Source organism: Camarhynchus parvulus, chromosome 7 (assembly GCF_901933205.1).
Source record: "Camarhynchus parvulus chromosome 7, STF_HiC, whole genome shotgun sequence".
NCBI classification, from domain to species: domain Eukaryota; kingdom Metazoa; phylum Chordata; class Aves; order Passeriformes; family Thraupidae; genus Camarhynchus; species Camarhynchus parvulus.
Window position 1 is genome coordinate 18,913,456 of NC_044577.1, and position 20,673 is coordinate 18,934,128.

The 20,673-nt window shown below is 40.2% G+C and overlaps 1 protein-coding gene across 2 annotated transcripts in view; it reads right to left on the reverse strand.

Moving 5' to 3' along the window:
• Window positions 1-1,850: 1,850 nt before the first annotated feature.
• CERS6 (ceramide synthase 6) overlaps window positions 1,851-20,673 on the reverse strand; it is a 97,219-nt gene continuing 78,396 nt past the window's right edge. Inside the window, exons 9-11 of one of the 2 annotated variants that reach the window (XM_030952245.1) lie at window positions 11,022-11,178; window positions 10,001-10,024; window positions 1,851-7,637 (exon numbers count right to left, since the gene is read on the reverse strand). In XM_030952245.1, coding sequence (XP_030808105.1) covers window positions 7,476-7,637; window positions 10,001-10,024; window positions 11,022-11,178 — 343 coding nt within the window. In that variant the 3' untranslated portion in view covers window positions 1,851-7,475. The remainder of the gene's footprint in view (window positions 7,638-10,000; window positions 10,025-11,021; window positions 11,179-20,673) is intronic. The other variant, XM_030952247.1, reaches the window with a different exon arrangement.

Consider the following 20,673-nt stretch of genomic DNA (forward strand, 5'->3'; position numbering starts at 1 on the left):
CCTGCACAGTATTTTCTAGGGAGAGTACCTTACACTTTGAAATGTTTTAAAAGCATAAAAAACCTCACCCACTGTGGTGTTTTTCAGATGTCTATGAAAGAGCAATAATTTAGGAATGTAAATATATGTTGCCAGCCAGTAGCTTAAGAGTACATTACCTTTTCATCTGATCAGTGAACTATCGCAGTAACATTACAAGTAGGTCATGTTATTCTTAAAAAACCCTCAATACTCAAACTTCTAATACTTACTTTTATATTACACTTTCCAGTGACTAAAAACTAACAGTTCTGTGTCACATGTAAACAATTACCTTTGAAAGTCAGAACCTCAGGAACATGTCATTGTTGCACACAACTCTGCATTTAAGAAATCGCTCTACAAGAATCATCATTGGTTTGGCAGACTCAGGGCTGGAGAAGGTGGGCATAAAACACAAATTGGCATCTCGTTCTGTGAAACCCACTTAAGCCACTTAAGAAGGTTACTGGCTGACAAGAGTAGACAGTGTAAAATCTGTCCAGGGGCAGGACTAGCTGCAGCAGAATGGATCACCAAAAAGACCAAAAACCCCAGCACAATTTAGGGAAACAAGAACCCTCCACCCACACTAGCAGAGCTGGGACTAGCTTCCCTCCACAAAAACTCCCAGCCTCTGTCCATCACAGCATGATGAGCTACTGAGTCATGCAGAAATTTGCTCACCTGGTACAGCTACACATTTGGATTCCCTTCACTCACCTTCTAAATCTACAGGAAATTGTGTCATTGCCTTCTAACTCTCGTGAAGCAGCTGTCCTCCTGCTGTCCTCTGAGAGCCACTGTTTCCTGTGCAAAGGGTCCTTTACAGACTTAGAGCCAGAGCATAAAGGTCTTGCTCCGTATCACGTTATCCTGAGCTGTGTTCTGCACACACTGGCTCTCCCTTGTGCTACATAAGTTGAGGAGCATATGTGGCACAGGGAGCAAAAGACATTAGACATACCACTGGACAATATTCCACATAAGTAAATCTCTTCATAAATACCTTCAATAAGCATGAATTGAAATGCTATATTAAATGTAACACAAGAGTCTCTATATATTATGACAGAGCCATATTAACAACTACAGTTGCTAAAGGTCTACAGTTCTTTAACACAATGCACACCCCATTTGCAAAAAGACTTACTTCTCTTCCAGTGTAAAACTTCAACTGATGTGTGAAGATCCCTATATGACTGATACTTGTGTTATGAGAACTGCTGCCTAAATTTCTTTGTGCTGAAGTTACCAGAATTTTTTCAGGCATCCCATTTCTAAGTACTTCCTCATCATCTTTTAATGCTGCAGCAGAGCCTGCCTGATAATGGTGTTTTGTAGCCTTTACTTTGGTGAGCAGCAGCTTTTCCTTAGGAGAGCCACTCCTAAGAGTGGCTCCTTTCTCTCCCTTCCACAAGAGGCTAGTAGGTAGTGCTTTGCTGAGTGACAGTTTCTCCTTAAAAGAAAACTGAATGTGTATTTCTAAAGAAACTCTGCTCGCTGAAAAAAGACAGCTTTTCCAAAGTGGGCCCAGCTGGACATTCAGGAGTTATTACCATGCAAAATTTTGATGTTTAAATCCTAGAAAATTATCTTTTTTTTGGTAATGAAAATATTTTAGTTTGTATGGAGAGAACTTGATCTTCCAACACTTCCTGTTACGGTTTCATACAAAAAATAACATAAAGTACTACAGTGATGAATACAGCAAAGACATACTTGGATCTGTCCAAAAAGTGTTGGAGTCTACAGTGTGGGTAACAATCTTTGAGCTAAAACAAAGGAAAACATTGTCTGCATCTCATAGAAAAAAATGAGAAAACAAAACCTACATTTCTAATACTTATGTTTATTATGAAACTGTCTCCAAATTAAAATAGCCCACAATATTGGTTGGTTCCAGAGATTTTATGAGGAATAATTTTTCTCCATATTAGAAAAAACCCCAAACCCAGTCAAATAAAAGACAAAATAACTCCCAAGGTTCCACACAATAGCTATACATGAAAGGACTTCTAGCTAGTGCATCACTGTATCCAGAACAGTGGAGTTCCTACACATCACCACATTTCTGAAAGAGTTGCTCAAGCACAGGATTGTCATGAAAACACAGGTGAAAATGTGTCATCTGCCTCCTCCTGACTTGCAGCAGTCAACATGCACAGTATGGTATGAGAGCTTGTGTAAACAAGAACAGCAAAAAGCTGAAGCTCAGCAGTAGCCAGAAAATGGGTTTTGTTGCACTCATTTTAAGTCATGTAAGACAGTATTTTTTGCCTTTTGTCTGACACATGTGATCATTGACATGACTCCAAAACATCCTTTCATGGTATTTCCTCCAGTTTTTTAACTGAAAGCAATTTCAAAGATTGAGGAGTCTGTAGAGACACACTCAAACACTGTGTTTTCATTGCAACTACAATCAGAAATCTTTACAGTGTAAAGGCTGTACATGTACACCACCTTTCCAAACCTCCACTAGAGCTTTTTAAAAGAAAAGGGAAAAAAAGAATATGTCTTACTGAAGTTCCCATTAGGTCCCTGTTCCAAATCAAAACTAGTCAAAACAAGTAATACAAACTGGTTTTGCTTCATGGTTTAAAGGCAACTGTAGTTTGCAGAACACTGAAGTTAGGCCTAAGAGGGTCTACATTACAAGAAGGGTAAAAAGTATTTAATACTCCTCTCCCAAAATGTCACAGGAAGTAGACAATAGGAGACATACAAAAATGAGTTGTAGCAAAGAGATTAAGAAAATACCAAAGCATCAGCTGTATAAAACCAATGGTAGCCCATATTTCTCTGAGATAGAGAAGGCTGTGGTAATGAGAAAATGAATGAAGTGGGCATTAGGCTTCCCAGTGAAGCACTCTGTGTAAAACAGGGAGTGCCTCAATCACCCAGCAGTGAGCAGCAGTGGCGTGTGCTGCAGGGTCACGGCTTGCACCCTCATGTCCTGTTCAGAACCAGGCAGTGATTTTCACCTGAATCAGATACAGATTTAAGACAAGAATCACTTCACTGTAAGCAAAGCTTTAGTGCATGTACTTGGTCTCAGAAAAAGCATTTGGCATTGGCAATCACATGGTCACAGAATGGTCACAGGCTGAGGCAGGAGATACGAAGCTGTGACACCTGTACCAATTCCGCTGGAATCATTAAATAAATAACACATAGAAAAAACTACAAAAGGGCAACAAGGAAACAGCATGGGGCACTTTGGTATTTTAAAACTAGCACTATTTAACATTGATCAAGACCCAAAAGACTCCAATGTCCACCCTTGTTGTTTGATCAGGTATTTTTACCATTTTCTGCAACGTTGTTCTTTATGAAAAACAACCAAACAAAAGCACGAACTACCATGTATTTTTCTTTTGATACAAAATATGCCGATATGGGAAACACCACACAAAGGGTAACCTGAATCTTATTTTACTGTAATCTGGGCTGTCTAGGAGAGAGACAAGTTCTTACTATTTACTAATAAACTCTAATTTCCTCATTTTTCTACTTTGACATCTCAGCCACTGTGTCATGTACTGTACTATAAACAAGGACCATAGAACTCAAAGACAGAGAGGTTATAGAGTCCAAACTCTCATTTCTAGAATTACTAAACTACAATTCTACAAAAGGTGTGAATATACAGAACCTTTTAAGGTCTCACATTTACCATGAACCATGTGAATAATTTCAGTCAATCTTCTAAAATATGTGCAATCAACCCCTAAATACTCGATGACCTCCAAATGCACCTTGCAAAGCTCTTAATCAGAAAAGCAATCAAATTCAAATGAAAAAGGAAATAATTGCATGGCATTTTCTCTGCAGAGTGGAAGATGAAGCCAAAGTTTTCACACCCATTAGCTGGAAACAATGAATTAAAGCACACTGCCATGTCTGATCACTAAATCACTTGGTCCTTCCCACTAGAGACAGACAAAAGTGTGAATTCATAATTTTTATAATAAACCTCTAGCTTGATAGATCATTGTTTAGCAAAGGTTGATGAAGTTCTTAAGGCTTCCTCTTACCCTATTCCCCCACGTGTCATTTGAATCTCTCTTTCCTCACTTATTTTCCAGACATATCTGTATGAAGTTTATACTAACTGCTAAGAACAGGCTCCAAAAAGCCAGGATTATAGGGGCTAAGTATGTCATTGGGTGTTAGCTGAACCAAGGTAACTGCATACATGCTTTAGCATTTCACAGATGCAACTGAATTTAAGCCTCAAGGGAAGAGTTTCAATCCCAGATGCACCATTTAACAGTGGGGATCAAGGGACCTTGGCAGGCTTAAGAGGCAGGCTGATGGAAACCTCATGAGGTTCAAGCGCCAAGTGCAAAGTCCTACTCCTGGGTTGTGGCAACCCCAGGCACTCCTACAGGCTGGGTGGAGAAGTGATTGAGAACAACCCTGTGGAAAGACTTGGGAGTGATGGTTGTGAAAAACTCAACGTGAGCCATCAGGGTGCACTCACAGCCCAGAAAGCCAAATGTATCCTGGGCTGCATCCACAGGAGTGAGGGCAGCAGGGCAGGGGAGGGGATTCTGTCTCTCTGCTCTTGTGAGAGACCCAGAGTACTGCAGCCAACTCTGGTGTCCCCAGCATAAGACATAGAACTGTTGGAGCATGTCCACAGAAGGGCCATGAAGTCGATAAGAGGACTGGAGCAAAAAGGAGAAAAGTTTAGATTAGCTATTAAAAAGAAATTCTTTACTTCAGGGGTGGTAAAATACTGAACAGCTTACCCAGGAAAGCTGTGGATGCCCCAGCCCTGGCACTGTTCAAGGCCAGGTTTTATAAAGCCTTGAGCAACTTGGCCTAGGGTGCTCATGGCAGGGGGGTTGGGACTAGATGATCTTCAAGGTCCTAACAGCATATGTAGTGATGGTAAATCATCTCCAGGGCTGTAGTCTTGACTCTACATCTGAATGAACACTACAGAGCATTGCTGAAAAGGACCAACAGGGACTAAAGGCCTCTGGCACAGGGATTGTTGCTGGGGACTGCTCTATGCCCTGCATCACCAACATTGCAGCATGTGGTCTATGCTGTGCATGTTGACAGTTCAGAGCAACATTCTGTTCTCATGTGAGACAAAATATTTTGCCAGAATGCCACTTTTGTAACCATCTTTGCAGAAGGGAAATGGTTCAGTGGAGGTAGTAATCAACACCACAAAATTAAACTGATATTCTCCATTACCATTTTAGCAGGTCAGATTTCAAAAATTATAATCTTAATTTAATTGATCCCAGGATGGTTTTATTTTAAAATCCTGGAATCATCTTTACAGTAATTACTACACAGCTGCAAACACCATAGATAGGATACTTTCCATTGCAATCAGCATATTTTCACAGGTATAACCTGCCCTGCAGAAAACGGTATGAAATCAAATGCAGAGGAGACAGATGAAAAAAATCAGAGGCAGAGAAACTTTCTCGGGAGAAGGAGATTTAAGTAAGGCTCCCTTGCTCCTTCAGATGTACTCATGGACATATAAGCTATGCAGCCGCTGGATTACAAAGTTATCTGGGTCTTTCAAAAGATGCTCTGTGGGTAGTAGAACTGACAGATCTTTTGTGATTTACACCTTTTGAGTTTTCTTACCTTTATTATTTACGAAGTTGAGGTACTATTTCCATTCATGCCATTCCAATCTTGCTTTTAGCACACCTCCTTTTTCCTAACACACAGGAGTTTCTATAGGTAATAAAAGTTTCAGAAGTTTTCAAGAGTGACCAGTAGAATAGGACAAATTTCAGTTTTCAAAAGAAAGAAGTGACAACACAACTTTCTTCAATGAAGACTATATAAAAGAGAATCTTTAAATATGTGTTATGGAATCAGAAACCATCTATATTTTACTATTTGCATAGGTGGAAGGAATCAGAAATGACCTCATGGCTCAGGTTTCCAGCTGAACACAGCACTCCAATCCCTTTGTATATAGAAGATGCGCTTGAGATTTTTTTCCCCTGTTTTTTTTCCTTCCTTTATTTTTTTAACTTTTATCTATATATGTGTGTGTGTGTGTGTGTGTGTAAGTCTTTGGTCTATAAGCACATTGGTTCTGTGTGCACACACAATACTGTTGAACAGTAGGTTGCATAGAGTCTGTTACCCAAGAACCCTGCCTACTTTTGGCACTGCTGCCACAAATCCCAGAAGAGTGTCCTGCAAGAGCTGTATGATCCTTAGCATCCTACATCAAACTTTCATCTGAAGGCTGGAAGAAGTACATATATAATGTTTGAAAAGATGTTTACTTAGGGTGTTATTATGTCTTCTTTGGGACACTATTTGTAAATCTTGGATAAAAAGGAATGCAAAATTATTTTACAAACGCCCCCTAATTTTATTTGTAGAGGTGATGAAATACTGCTGAGCATTCAAAGGTTGCTGTGAATCATGCTAAGTGAATTTTGCTCAAGTTCTCACACACGTAAAATAAACTAATTTTAGTAATGTATGACATTCTGCCTTCCCTCTCTTCACCCTGCTAAGGAAGTAGCAATAATTTTGAGAACAATACTTAGACTGAGCTGAGTCCGAGGAAGAAATGAACTTTTCATCTGCTGTTTTTTCCATTACACCCCTGCTCTCAATCAGGTGAATGTGCAAGAACAATTTCAGAAGTTAAGTCTGGATTCAGAATGGTGCATTTGAAGAAACACCTTTTTACATGGAATCTCTGCAAAAAGCTAAAATCTGTAGAGGTCAAAAATTGAAAGGCCAAAAAAAAAGGTAATAACGAATTTATCCAAAGTGCTGACAACAATGCTTTTGGGTATTTGCACAACAAATCAAGTCTACTTCTAATGCAATTAACCACCAAATTGAATTTTAAATTACGCTAAAATAATATCCCACAATTACCACTTCCCCCTAAATTATGTTGGAAGAACAGTAACTGTGATTTGATAGGCAATTTCAAAACCAGTACTTTAAAACACAAAGATAGCAAAAATATCTGAAGCAGATCTAAAATCTATAAAGCTATGTTCTATCTTACTGTAAGTAACAAATCAAGCAACTATTACTTATAGCAGATTCAGCAAAACCAACAGGGATGGACAGAAGAGATCTGAGCATGGTGCTCTCCGTTACCGAGAATCCAAGACACAAAGTTTGAGAATGGATATTCCCTTTTGTCCAGAAGTTCCCAAAAGAATAAAAAATAAATAATATTTCAGACAGTACAAGTGAAAATACTGCTCCCATTGTGTCAGTTACATACACATACAGCATGCCTACGTATACAGAATGGTGTGCTGTCTTCATTCACAAACAGGAAATATGGCAGTGCGCTATCAGAATGCTTTGATACTCCTAATTTTTTCTGATGCTGAAATACATGAATAAACTGCATTCACAACTTATAATTTACTTCCAGTAGCAAACAGTTCATTCTGTTCGTGTCTCATGATTGAACTGAAGGATTAATGCTCCTCTGAGGAAGTGGCACCAGTGAGATACCCATTTGTCCCATTGGCACCGCTGGTGCCGTTGGTGGCGACCGCGCTGTGCGGGGCCTTTGAGCGAGGTACTGTTTCCTCCTCATCTGAGCTTGACTCAACGTCACTTCGGGCATCCTTTGCTACCTGCAGAAGGTGGAAAAGAAGTGGGCAGTAGGTGACTGTAAGGAAACAACTCAACTCTTTGGTTCAAGAGAATCAGAGAATTCACACATTTCTTCAATTTGAGTTTTGAAGGCGATTTCAGCTTTGGCACACTTCTCTGCCTTTGCCTGCCTGCACTCACTTCAAACACAGATGTCTGCACATACATATGCCATGTGCAAAGGCAGGCTGAGAACTCAGCACTGGTGCACTGAAGGTAGTATGGCCAAGTGCTCAAGGCAAAGGGTTTTGCACAGACCGAAGTAAACAACAATCCAAGCTCCCAAATTCAGCCTAGGCTCAGTCCCTCTGCCCTCCTATTAACTACAACTGTCCTTCATTTGGAGTGCTGCTCTTTGACCTGATAATACAAAATGTTCAACCCAACTTCCTGCCCCTTAATTCCCAACTCACTGGAGACCACATGGCTCCAGGGAACAGTGTTGTGTGCTCGCAGGAGGAGACCCAAGCACTGCTTGAAATAAAACCCACCACATCAAGTAACTAACTCCAGTCTCTGACTTCAGACAAGAGGCGAGAATGGCACTTGCAAAATGTGGACATAGTCCAGTTCAGTCTCTAAATCAGGAATCACAGTTCAACTGTGTGCCCCATTGTGTCACTGGAAAGGTGTTTCAGAAACAGATGGACCTTAGTTGCTACGGATTTCCTGGTAATTTTCAGCTGACTTCTTTGACAAATCTTGAAAATCTCCAAAATTATCAAGAGTCCACCAGATATAATACAAAAAACCCAGCATCAACAGAAAGAGGTCTGAAGTTTAACTGGCATGCAGCTCTAAGGATGCCATTTTCATGCCTGCTTCTACTCCTGTTTGTAGAGCTGAGCATCCCAATTTCTTCATGATCAATCAATAATCGATCTGCTGGTTGCCAAAATCAGGCAATTACAGCTGACTTCACTATAGCAAATGGACATAAAAGGGGCAAACACATGGTGAGTCTTTTTCCTGAAGAACTAAAAATACTTAAAAAACAGGGCCACTGTGTAATTTTTTGCTTACAGTAATCCTCCTCTCCTCTGGAAAGTCTTCATGACAATTCCACTCTCATCTCAGAAAGAGCCATTTGCCTTTGGAGATCTCAGTGTTGCCCTTGAAAATCCCAGTACCCAAGTGACACAATTCTGCTTGGAACCAGTGAAAAAGAAAACACTTCCCATACAGCTCCCAGTAAGTAAAGTTTTTAATGCCAATGTCTAGCAAGCCCACAATTCTGGCACCTGTGAAACTGGACTACAGCTGAGGTCAGAAATTTGGTTCCATACTTTACAGTGCTTCAGTTAATAGGTTACTTCAATGTCTTTCATATAAAGGAACTTTTATATTGCAGCTGGTGGTGGTACAGAAATACACTTAGAATTATACCTTTATCAGACAGAAGAGAATGGTCTCAGCACACAGTACTAAGCACCTGTGATCTATGTGATGGTAGACCAGATGACTGAACAATTCTGCTTCAACTTAAATTCTCTAAATAGATTCACTGCCAATTTTTCTGCTAGGGTCCTGCCCCAAAGCCAAAAATCAAGATTCTATGCTGTAGCCAGTTCTGCTAAACATGGGATCTGGTCCCTTTGTTTTTAAAATGCAGCAACGAAGTAGAGCCTTTGCACTTAAAACCTGATATGAATGCAACACATCTTGCAGTACTTAGTACTTATCTGTAAGATATCTGTAATGTGTCATAAAACAGTTCTTATTTTTATTGCAGAAATAGAAAGAATGGCATTGCAAGTGAGGAAGTTAAGATCTGAAGGAAAATTAATCCTCTGTATATATGTCCTATATATCCATCTCTAACCTGGTCACTGTGTTACTGCAAGTGTCTGACTCTGCTTTAGCTCTGTACAATCTCAATTTTCTCCTGTGCAACTTTTAGAACTACAAGGTGAAGGAATTACAGTCTCAAGTGTGTATCCTGAATGCTGACAGAGCCGAGGCTTATCCTGCTGAGATATATACATATATAAGTGTGTGTATACACACTCTACTGATCGATCGATCGATCTATCGATCTATCTATCTATCTATCTATCTATCTATCTATCTATCTATCTATCTATCTATCTCTGTATGTAAAAAAGGTGAAGCATAATAGCACCCAGATACTACAGATAGAAGTGGGTTTGAATGGTTTTAGGTGATGCATAGCCAAGAAGTAAAAAAACAGCCTTTCAAGATAGTCTTCACTTAAATCTATAAATACAAACAATGCATAAATACCAAGCAGAAACCAGAAATTAAAAGTACCAAAGCAACCCAAACCACAAACACCAGTGTTGTCAGAATAAATCTTTTGCATAGTAAATTTAAAGAAACTTACGTGCAAGGGGTTCCACTTCCCAGCCTTCCAGCACAGCACAAGGGAAAGGACAAACAAGCAGAGTAAGAGACAGGAGGAAGCAGTCTTTGAAGTCACTGGTATAATTCAGACAGGACAGCTGAGGCTAATAACATCTAAGAGCAGAGCAGACTAAAGCATGCCTTCCAGGCAAAATAGAGCTCATGAATGCACTGTCTTTCACAGATGGAGTGGCAGATTCTGGGCTCTGCCAGTGCATGGCTGAGCTCCCCAGTACATTCATAGAGAGCAATTTTCTGGAGAACAATCCCATTCACTTTGGGGTCGGTCACATCAATATGCTCTGCTCTTTAAGGGCAAAGTGTCCTGACTTTATATGATCTGTAAGGATTAGTTCTACCATCTGCACACAAGCCCTGTGTCTGCACAGCAACTGTAATGTATTTCTGGGGGTGACATCTTCCTGTCAAATGTACCACAGGCAGCATGACACTAGACACTAGAACTGTCTAGCCCCGACAGTCTTGCTCTGGGAATACTAGAAGGAAAATATAGAGCTCTTTGCAATACCTCATTAATACCAAAACCCAGAAGAGGCTGTGATCAGTAATTTTGCTACTAGCAAACACAGCAGAATTTCATTTTGTATTATTACTGCTATCACTTCAGCTGTGAAATGAACATTTTGCTAACAACTACTATAAAGAAGAAAAACAGAACTGGCAGCCCCAAGAAAGCAGTTTACTTGTTGGGTTTCTTTAACCTGATTTCCCTAATGTAGTTTAGTTCAGTGTACTATATTGCAAAAAGGAAGTGCAGAAGCAGATATGAAGACAATCACTATACAGAGTATTATTAACCTATCTGACAATCATTAGGAGTGGGAAAAAGTTTCCAGGAAAGGAAAGAAGAGTTTATCTAAAACAAGATGTGTCTTCAGTAGCATGTTATGGATTAGAAAACAAAAACTAACCCAAACAAAAAGTGACCTCTACTGATAATGGAAAACTTAAAATCATGAAACAGAACCGTGTTGTCTTACCTTGCCCTTTGAAATAGCTTTGTAGGCTGCCTTTATGATTAGGTAAGACCAAAAACAGTGCAGAATTTGAAGAACCATAAGCAGCACATTGAAGACCCACAAGGCAGGAAAATTGCCCAGAGCTTCATACAGTTCAAACAATGTTGTATTTAATATCCTAGGAAAAAAAAAGACAGAAAAATAATAACAATTTCCTTATGCCAACAATCTCAAAGAAGTTATTTTTAAATCAAAATAACAAGTACTTCATTAGATAGGATCCACACAGACAGCTGGTTTTCAAACAGTGACTTGGACTGAATCACACAGGTGTCTCCAGAGAGAAACAACATCAAAATCTTGCTTTCAATATTTAACTTGATTTGTAAACATTGCATACAGAAAACAAAGGTCTTCAATGTGCATTTCTTCTCTTTATCTATACAGCTAGCAGGAGTTGGTTGACCCAAATAACTCCTTCCCTGATTGATAACAACAATTACTGGCCCCCATATTAGCCACTGTTTTGCACTAAATCCGATTTGCAGACCACTTATGTACAACCAAGAGTGAGGCTTGGCAGTTACATCCAGGACAGGTGGACAATGGACAGTGAGGGATGGGAGACCTCATTGCAGCCTTTTGTTACTTAAAGGGGGCTTATAAAAACATGGGGACAAACTTTTTAGTAGGGCCTGTTGTGATAAAACAATGGCTAATGGTTTTAAGCTAAAAGAGGGTAGATTGAGACTAGATCTAAAGAAGAGGATTTTTACAATGAGAGTGGTAAAACACTGGAACAGATTACCCAGAGAGGTGGTACGCTCCCCATCCCCGCAAAAATTCAAGGTCAGGTAGGACAGGGCTCTGAGCAATCCGATCTCAAAGAAGTCCCTGCTTATTGCAGGGGGTTTGGGCTAAATGACATTTAAAGATCCCTTGCAATCCAAATCATTCTATGACTCCAAGAAATTCAGGCAGTTCTACACATTTGAAATAAATTTTTGAGAATCAGCATTTCACATGCAGGCACTAAACTGATGCATAATGACTTCTGAAGCTTTATGAATACAGCACTAACTTTCTGCTCAAATACTCTGCCACAGCAGGTGATTTCAATCTATCTTAGCAAACAGCCTGAGAGCGGAGTGGAGAACAGACAATAGAAACAATGGCATTTTAAAAAACAAATAACTATATAGGAAGCGCTGTTAATTAGGGCGAGAAAAATAAGGCAATATGAGGATTTGTCAAACTTCATCCACTTTCCCTGCTGATGCAGAAATTCATTAAAAACTCCGCTGCCTTTCTGCTCTTCGCTCCTGTTTTAACTCTGCCATCCCTGCTGAGCACTAGATGGCGCGTTCAGCCCGGCCGGCACCGGGACCCCGCACGGGCACAGAGCAGCGCTCAGCTCCGCGGAGAAATTACGGATACCGGTCTCTAGTTGTTCCAATAAACAACCACATTTGCCACAGCCCTTCCCAGCAACATAAAACCAATAAAAAAAAAAAGTAGTACTACTATGAAATATGTACAGACAACAAATCCGGAATACCACATTTAGTGGTAATGATACACACCCCATGTGTGTAACACCATTGATCAAAAATCAACCAGTGATTTCTGATACACTAGACTCAACACTGTATGGGTAATTCATAGTACTTCTACCTTTTCATTTTTGCCTTCTTACAGAAGTTGAATGCTCTATAACCTTCCTAGACAGTGTTTTTACACTGTCTTCTGTTTATGGTGTGAGCATTAGAAAATGTTTTCCAGTTTGCAAAAAGCCCATCATATTATTGCTTCTGTCAGGTGGAACTCTTCAGTCTCAGCTTTGTGCAATTTTCTCTGCCAGTGGCAGCTACATTTGTCATGGCAACACCCCACTTTACAGTTCAAAGGGACACTCATCATATCAAAACAGACATGGAGTCAGCACTGCTCAACTTCACCAGTGCTTACTGCAGTTCTAACCATTATATCAAATTCAAACTTGAAATCAACAACTCCTGTATATAAAGTTACCATTGTTTACACTCAACTGTCTCTATACCTAAAACTTCAAATGCCACAGAATTGTAAAGGAAGCTTCTGCAGGTTTCTGTTTATACTTTATTAACTGGACCAAATTCATCTCTGGGGACTTCCACAGAAGTCAAGTAAAAAAAGCAGCATTAGAGATAAGTTAATCCACTCTTGCAGAAGTCAGGAAGAAAGCAAGGCCAAAAAGAGTGCTTTTGGTGTCATAACCAGTCCCATGTGCAAATGACTCATATATTGTGTATTAGATAGGGAAATAAGCCTCGATGAAAAAGCAGACTGCTGTCTAACCTGTTATGTCTGGCAAACTAAGGACCGGACTGGAATTCTACATTCAAGCTGCAAAAAAGATCTCATTAATTGCCCAGCAATGCTAAGAGTGTTCAGTGGTCTGATGTGCAGGCTAGGCGTTCACATGGAACTAAGGCTATGTCCAAGCACCTACAGAGCAGAAGCTGAGTGAAAAATACAGGAAATTATAGAAGAAATAGAGGTAAGCAAATAAAGTCTTAAATACGTTATTTCATATTAAAAGTCTGAAATGGGGGAAAATTCATAAGGTTATGAGTCAGAATATATGGAGAAATTCTACTTGCAGAGACTGAGGAAGAAGGGGAGGAAAGACAGGTTAGACCACTTTCCATCAATTTCACTGCTTCAAGTATTCAATGGAAGCATTTCAATCAACTACACAAGTAATAGGGACTGGAAATAGCAGCACAAAATAGATGGAGGAGAAAGTGCCTATAAGATGCATATGCAAATAAATATTGGATTCAAATAGTCAGAAAAGCACTTAAATCTGTAAACACACTTGCTGGGACTTTTCAAAGCTCTCCAGTGATTAAATCCCAGCTTTTCATAATGAATGGTGGAAGCTTTGATTCTTGGGTATCTGACTTGAAACAGCTGGACTTGATCTCACAGGGGAAAATTACTTTAAGCTGCAAGTGCTCTACCTTTCTGAAAACTTTTGCCAGCATTTCTCAGATCTTTGCAATTTGCAACTAAATGTTAGCTTCTGCTTTTGAAAATAGTTTCTGGACTGTTTGTTTTCTGAGTCCCTGGAAGATTTTGATAGCTGGAGAACACAACACAATTTCATGGAAAGTATTCTTCCCTAGTTAAATGCATTTCAAGGAGGTTTGTGCATCTGGCTGTGTGAAGCACTCAGTTTAGCATCTTGAATTAAGCAGTATGGCTGATGAAAGCAAATAAAAAGAAATTCACCACTTAAGTTCCAATTTACTCTTACAGAAATCTGTGGTATTTTTTTCAGGAACGCTGCCACAATATCTGAGCCACTGGGAGAGCCAATCCTGTATGTACTGTACTACCACTCTAATTAAACACTCAGAATAAAATGAACACATTTTCAACAACTACTAAACAATCACCTGCAACTCACCAACAGTAACAGAGGTTTTTCCTCTAGTCTCTAGCTCTTTATCTAGCCAGCAAATCCAGTACATTAAGGGCTATACTGCCAAGTTTTTCATCTGAGTTTCAGCTTGGCCAGCTGCTATGTCTATATCACTGTTCTGCTTCTTGGTTCTTGCTGAGTGGGAGAACAAGCTTGTTTCCCTTTCCAGATCCTGCTGTCTCTTACATTTTCAGCCCTCCAGAGTATCAGTGCATGGCAAATACAAGAGAAGTAGCAGAGACCCACTGTGAACAGAGAACAGTCAGATGAATCAGTCACCCACACAGAAGCAATGAAACAGGGAAAGGATTGGGGGGGGGGGAGAGAGAGAGATGATCTTTCAACAGCATCTCAGACTGATTCATCAGATTGTTTGGTTGGTGATGCTCATTACCCTCCTTCTTTTAGAGAGCTGATGAAAGATCTCTGCAAAATGCAGTGACAGAAAGAATATAACCTATTGAGTCAGTATTCAGAGCAACATTAAATCCACACACTTCAATTTTATCAGTGAGGTCACCACCACATGGCATTCTGCTCACCCTCAGCAGCCCCACATCAGAGGATCTCCTGACATGGCACCAATACATGCCCAGCTGCTGTGGGGATGGGTGGCTCCTGTCCTAATGCTAATCAGGAACAGTATGTCTTTGCAGAAATTACAGCCCTGCTGCTGAGACTGTGTTATTTTAAGTCCTGTGTGCAGATCAATAGGATTTCCAATTACTTAACTAAAATGATGGAGCAGGCAGGAAATTATTCATGTTTGATGTACTGTAGAAGACAAGCTGTCACTGTCCTGGTTTCAGCTGTGCTTTTCACTCAATTCCTTCTCATCAGCAGTTACTGCCCATTAGCTGATTTTGCAGCCACTGGTATGAATAGTAGCATTTACACTCTTGTGGATAGAAAAAACAAAGATACAAGGTCATAGGCACTTTCAAACCCAAACTCAAACCTCAGAAGAGTCCTTCATAGACATCAGGTTACAGAGAGAACTCAAGATTCCTAGCAGAATGTAACTACACTCAGCAAGATGTTGTATCAGTTGTGTTTTATGGGAAAATGCTTGTGTAAAGGCCCATATAATAACTCAGTTCTTCAGTACCTGTGATAATAACTCACAGGTACTGAAGAACTGTGTTATGCTAAGAATGACACTTCCAAATCTGAAAATCTTCAGGCACATATAAAACTTTTATATGAGCAACAGAGAACATATATCAAGATCCATTTTCCTGGAGTGCATGTTGTTCTCCAAGGAGGAAAAGCATTTGTTGTAAACTATATTGTTTCCAATCTTTGCAAAACAGAGTATTAGAGTATAAAAAAGTCACTCTCCTGCCCCTTTCTGTTGAGTAAAACTAATGCAGTTGTGCTTAACTACATGCAACATCAATGTCCTTGAAATCATCCCTAAACAGTTTTCAGTTTAATCCAATTTTCTTAATAATTATTTATGTTTTCAGAGATATTATGGGTCAAGCTCTGCCATTGTGCAGCCCCGATGAAAGCTATGGAATGTGCTCATTTACATGGGGTTGGGTTTCTCCCAGGGTGCTCAGCCACCATGACCCCCTCCCAGCTGAACACAAATGAGATGCCAGCCCCATCATGGCTGCTGATCATGGTGGTCAAAATTCATTGACTATTTCAAGCTGGTAATTTAACTTACTCTCCTGCTTTTGCACAGCTATGATTTTTACATCCCACATCTGTCAGAAGCTTGCAGTAGCATTGTTCTCCTTTTGTATTGACTCTGTAGCACCACAAAACATGTGGCAGTAACAGCAAACCCTGGTGCTAAAGATATCTCTAAGAGAAAAGGGGCTGAGAAGAGGCAGAATGTTTGCACAAGTTCAAACTACCTACCTGAGCTGATTTAAAAGTAGCTAAGATGTCCGGCCACAAGAAAAACAACCATGCTGCTTCCCTTGCCCTGACACATCTATGGCAGAATAATTCTGAGCAAGAGAAGGGCCACTGCATAGGTGTCTGTCCTGTTTCCAGTTGGAGCACAGGCTTTAGACAGGACATTTTTCTTAATTAAAAAAAAAGCAAGAACACCAACTGCATAGGCTATCCTTGACAACAGAAAGCATTATTATAGCCACAGAGTACAGTCTGTAGAAACTAAAAATGAGGATAAGAATGGCTTTGGAAGTCTGATGAAATCTTTTTTCATATAATTTTTTCCTGCTATGATCACATGAAAATTTTAAAAATGGCAACTCTGAGCAAATGCCACATTTTGTTATTTACATTGCAAGCCCATAATGGTGAATGACACCTCTAACCTTTCCATTTCTTATAGCTTCCCTGTAAATAGCTGGATTAGTATTAACCTGTACTCCAAAGATTTCACCCTTGCTTCTTGTAAAACTCCAGAGGCCTGAGTTCACAAATGCTGTAAAATATTGGAGGAAATAAAATAACTAGGCATTAGGAAGGACAACATCTGATAATGTTCAGTCAGAAGCAGATGGGATGACAACACTATATACACTCTGCTAAGGAGCTAAGGCAAGAGTTGTGAGCAAGTTTATAGAGACTTAGTTAATTAAACCTTATTTTTAGTCCATAAATTGAAGTCTATGAGTTCTTTGAATATACTATTGCTAGTTTCCCAAAACCTTGTTATTAAATGCTCTTGATAAAGTGGTTGATTATAAGTTGCCTGCTGAAACTACAAACAGGCTGAAATGTAAGCACATCAGATAATTTTTGCTAGTTCTACAGCATCCACTCAATGACAGTATGAACAGCATCAGAAATCAAGTATCAAAATCATAATTTATTCTTTCAGTATCTGCTACCCACAAGCAACATGTGATTGTGCTCTGGTTTAGACAATATTCTGAGCAAAATGAGCTTGAGACAGTGTCAGAAGAGATCATCTTAACAGAAAAGTTATTTTATTATCCTAGCTAGGCTAGAAAGGTTTACAGTCCAACAAGAGTAACTAAAACCATTGCAAAACAATTGTGCTCATTCAGAGGGCAGGCAAGGTCTGGGCAGCTGAGATTCATCTAGCTACCTGAATTCTCACTATGTGAAGAACCTGACCAGGACTCTGCTTTAACCACTGCCTATGTATTGCTTTGGCACTGTAGGGTGCTTTAAAGGGTAGGTTGGAGCTTTCTGTTTCACCAGTATGTTCAGAGGAGTGAAGCAGAGTGACTCTGCTGGGGTCCCCATGCTGTCTTCCCACACAACACACGTACTCCAAGGGCCAGTCAGGAGAAAACGTGCCAGGAAAGAAAACCAGCATGAAAGACAACAATTCAACTTCACCGCTTGTTAAGAGCTGTACAAACCCAGCCAATATCAGCTAAAGAACAAAACGAGAGGGTCAGCAAATCTTTGTAGCAGCTGCTTCTTATGGGGGTTCTGCACTGCCCTGTTTGCTCAGAGAGAAGCTGATTCCAGGATAAATGAAAGGACAGAGAGCAGTTCAAACTGGCAGTACTGTATCACTGTCTGGAAACACAGTGTGTGCACTAAGGACAGGGCTATGGCCCACACCGGTGTTCAGCCAGTGGTGGAACACAGGAGGAGCTGTTCCGCCAGTCATGCAGAGATGACTGCAGCTCTGGGAATGAGTAACTAAGGTTCATTAGAGCTCACCACGGTGAACACAAGTTAACTGTAACTCATGAAAAATCACACCAGGCTTGTCTGGTTCGTGCAGATACTCACTGCCATGTAAAGGCAATTAATTATCAGCCATGAGCCAGACTGTGTGTAATGTCATGAACAAGCTTTAAAAAGGAAAGAATAGCAAGGAACAAAGTTGATCTTCTGAGGATCGGCTGACCCATACTTATATAAGGTATATATAAGACACCAAAATCTCATTTAGAAGTCACACACTGCAGTTGATGAGGAGACATACACCTGAAACAGCTTTAAATTTTAACAGTGAGATTTTTTTTTTCCATTTTTTCCCCAGGATATTTCCAAACAGACTCAGAAAAAGAAGATCCAGCTAAGATGTACCTACTGGCATGAAACAAGACTATACCAACTAATCAAAGTAGTTGACTGTCCATCTTCACAGCTTTTAATGTGATACAATACTCTGGACACTGACAGTGTACAAAGGGATCAAGATCAGAAGGGCATAATAAGGACTACCTGGATTATACCAAATTTGCTTAGATGAGAACTTGTGGGACAGCATATGCAGAACATGATCGCTGCTCTTTATAATCTGCTTCAATCAGGCTTTCACTTAAATCTGCACTGTTAAGGCACTATTTTATATTTCTCGGTGTATGTATGTAATACGTGCATACTGAGAACACACAGGTCAACCCATGAAAGCCAAGGCTGTTTGTTTGTGTCCTCATCTTTTGACAGCAATACTTGTCAGCAACACCTCCCTGAAGCACAGGTTTTTACCTCCCAGACAATATAAACTCATTATAAAAGTAATCAAAAGAAGCGAAAAACTCCAGAAAACTGCATGCTAGTAACTAGTCAGAGCAATTTGAAAGAGCCTCAATTTATCTGGCTTGGTGTCTTAACCTAGTAAATAAATATAAGCCCAGCTTCCCTGAGAGCTTGAACTAACTGCTTTACCCAGCCCGATTAGACTAGCCAAGGGCTTGTATAATTTATATTAATTTTTGGTTGAGATTGCTTTCATTCTCCCTACAATCCTGGTTCACCTGAGAAGGCATGATGTTCCCCCTGACTCATGGAGAGTTGTGTTCTATGTTGTAATTTGCTAGAACAGTGATTATGTGCAAGTGGGAGAATCTCACAAGCAAAATGTCTTGTCAGTGAAAATAGCAGCTTTACTCCTACATTCACTTAGCAGCAGGAGGCAGAAAGTATCCTGGGGTTTTTGAATTATTGCTGAAATGAACTCCAGATGCCTGCAGAAAGACTGCTAAATATATACCTAATTGCCAGTTTCTTTTGTCTTAGCCCTGCTGTTAAACACCCTTCAAGCAACAGCATTTGATACATTCTGAATTCTCCATGAGCACCTCTATGCACAATGAAGTGGCCCTTGGGCAAAGGGGCAGCGCAGCAGGGCCTGGGAAGTGACGTCCCTGCCAGCCTGTCTGGGGTATTCACCCTCCTGTGTGGGGGAAGTTTTCTTACAAATTACAGCCTTGCTTTTACATTACATGCACACTGATTTTATACCTCTCAGCCATTATGCTAGCAAAATTTGCATATTTATGTAATATTAATCAGGCACCAAATTTTGCTATTTTGTATTTTAGCAAAGGAGAGCAAAACTAGACTTCCTGGCCTGCTGCCACTCCAGTGAGTCATCTTTGCTGACATGCAAACTAATAGAGCTGAAGATTTAGAATTGCTGTTTCATAGAGGAAAAGGATTTGGGAGACACAAGCTCATGTATGCCATGGTTCATCTCTGCCAACTATGACTCCCACATGCATTGCCTACAGTACAGCTGAGAACAATGAAACTGCCTCTGGCTTTATCTAAGGGTAGCCATCAGGAAGAGATGCACAGAATATTCTGAGTTGTAAGGAACCCACAAGGCTCATCGAGTCCAACTCTTAAGTAAATGGGCCATACAGGGATTGACAAACATCAAGGCTTTGGTCTGGAAATAAAAGGGTCTTGAAAAAATCAAAGAACTTTTTTTATGTCACACTAAAGTATTTGCATATTCAAATAAATAAATGCATTTTTCATTGATTAAGGGATACACTGGTTTGGGCTTGCACAGACTTAGTTCTCTTCATGGTAGGTAGGGCTATATTCTGGATTTGTGCTGGAAACAGTGTTAGTAATTTCAGGATGTTTCTGTTATTGCTGAGCAGTGCTCACACTGAGCAAAAGCATTTTCTGCTCCTCACACAGCCCTCAGTGAAGAGAATGGAGCTGCACAAGGAGTTAGAAGGGGACACAGCTGGGACAGCTGCCGCCAGGGATACTCCACACCATATGGTGACAAGCTCAGCATACAAACCTGGGGGAAGAAGGAGGAAGGGGATCATGTTTAGAGTGCTGGTGTTTGCATTTCCCAGGTCACCATTACAAATAGAGCCCTGCTGTCCTGGAGATGGCTGAACACCTGCCAGCCCACAGGAAGTGGTGGATGAAAGCCTTGTTTGGCTTTGCTTGTGTGCACAGCCCTTGCCTTAACCTATTGAACTGTTTTTTATCTCAGCCCAAGAGTTCTCTCCCTTCTACACTCCTGATTCTCTCCTCCAT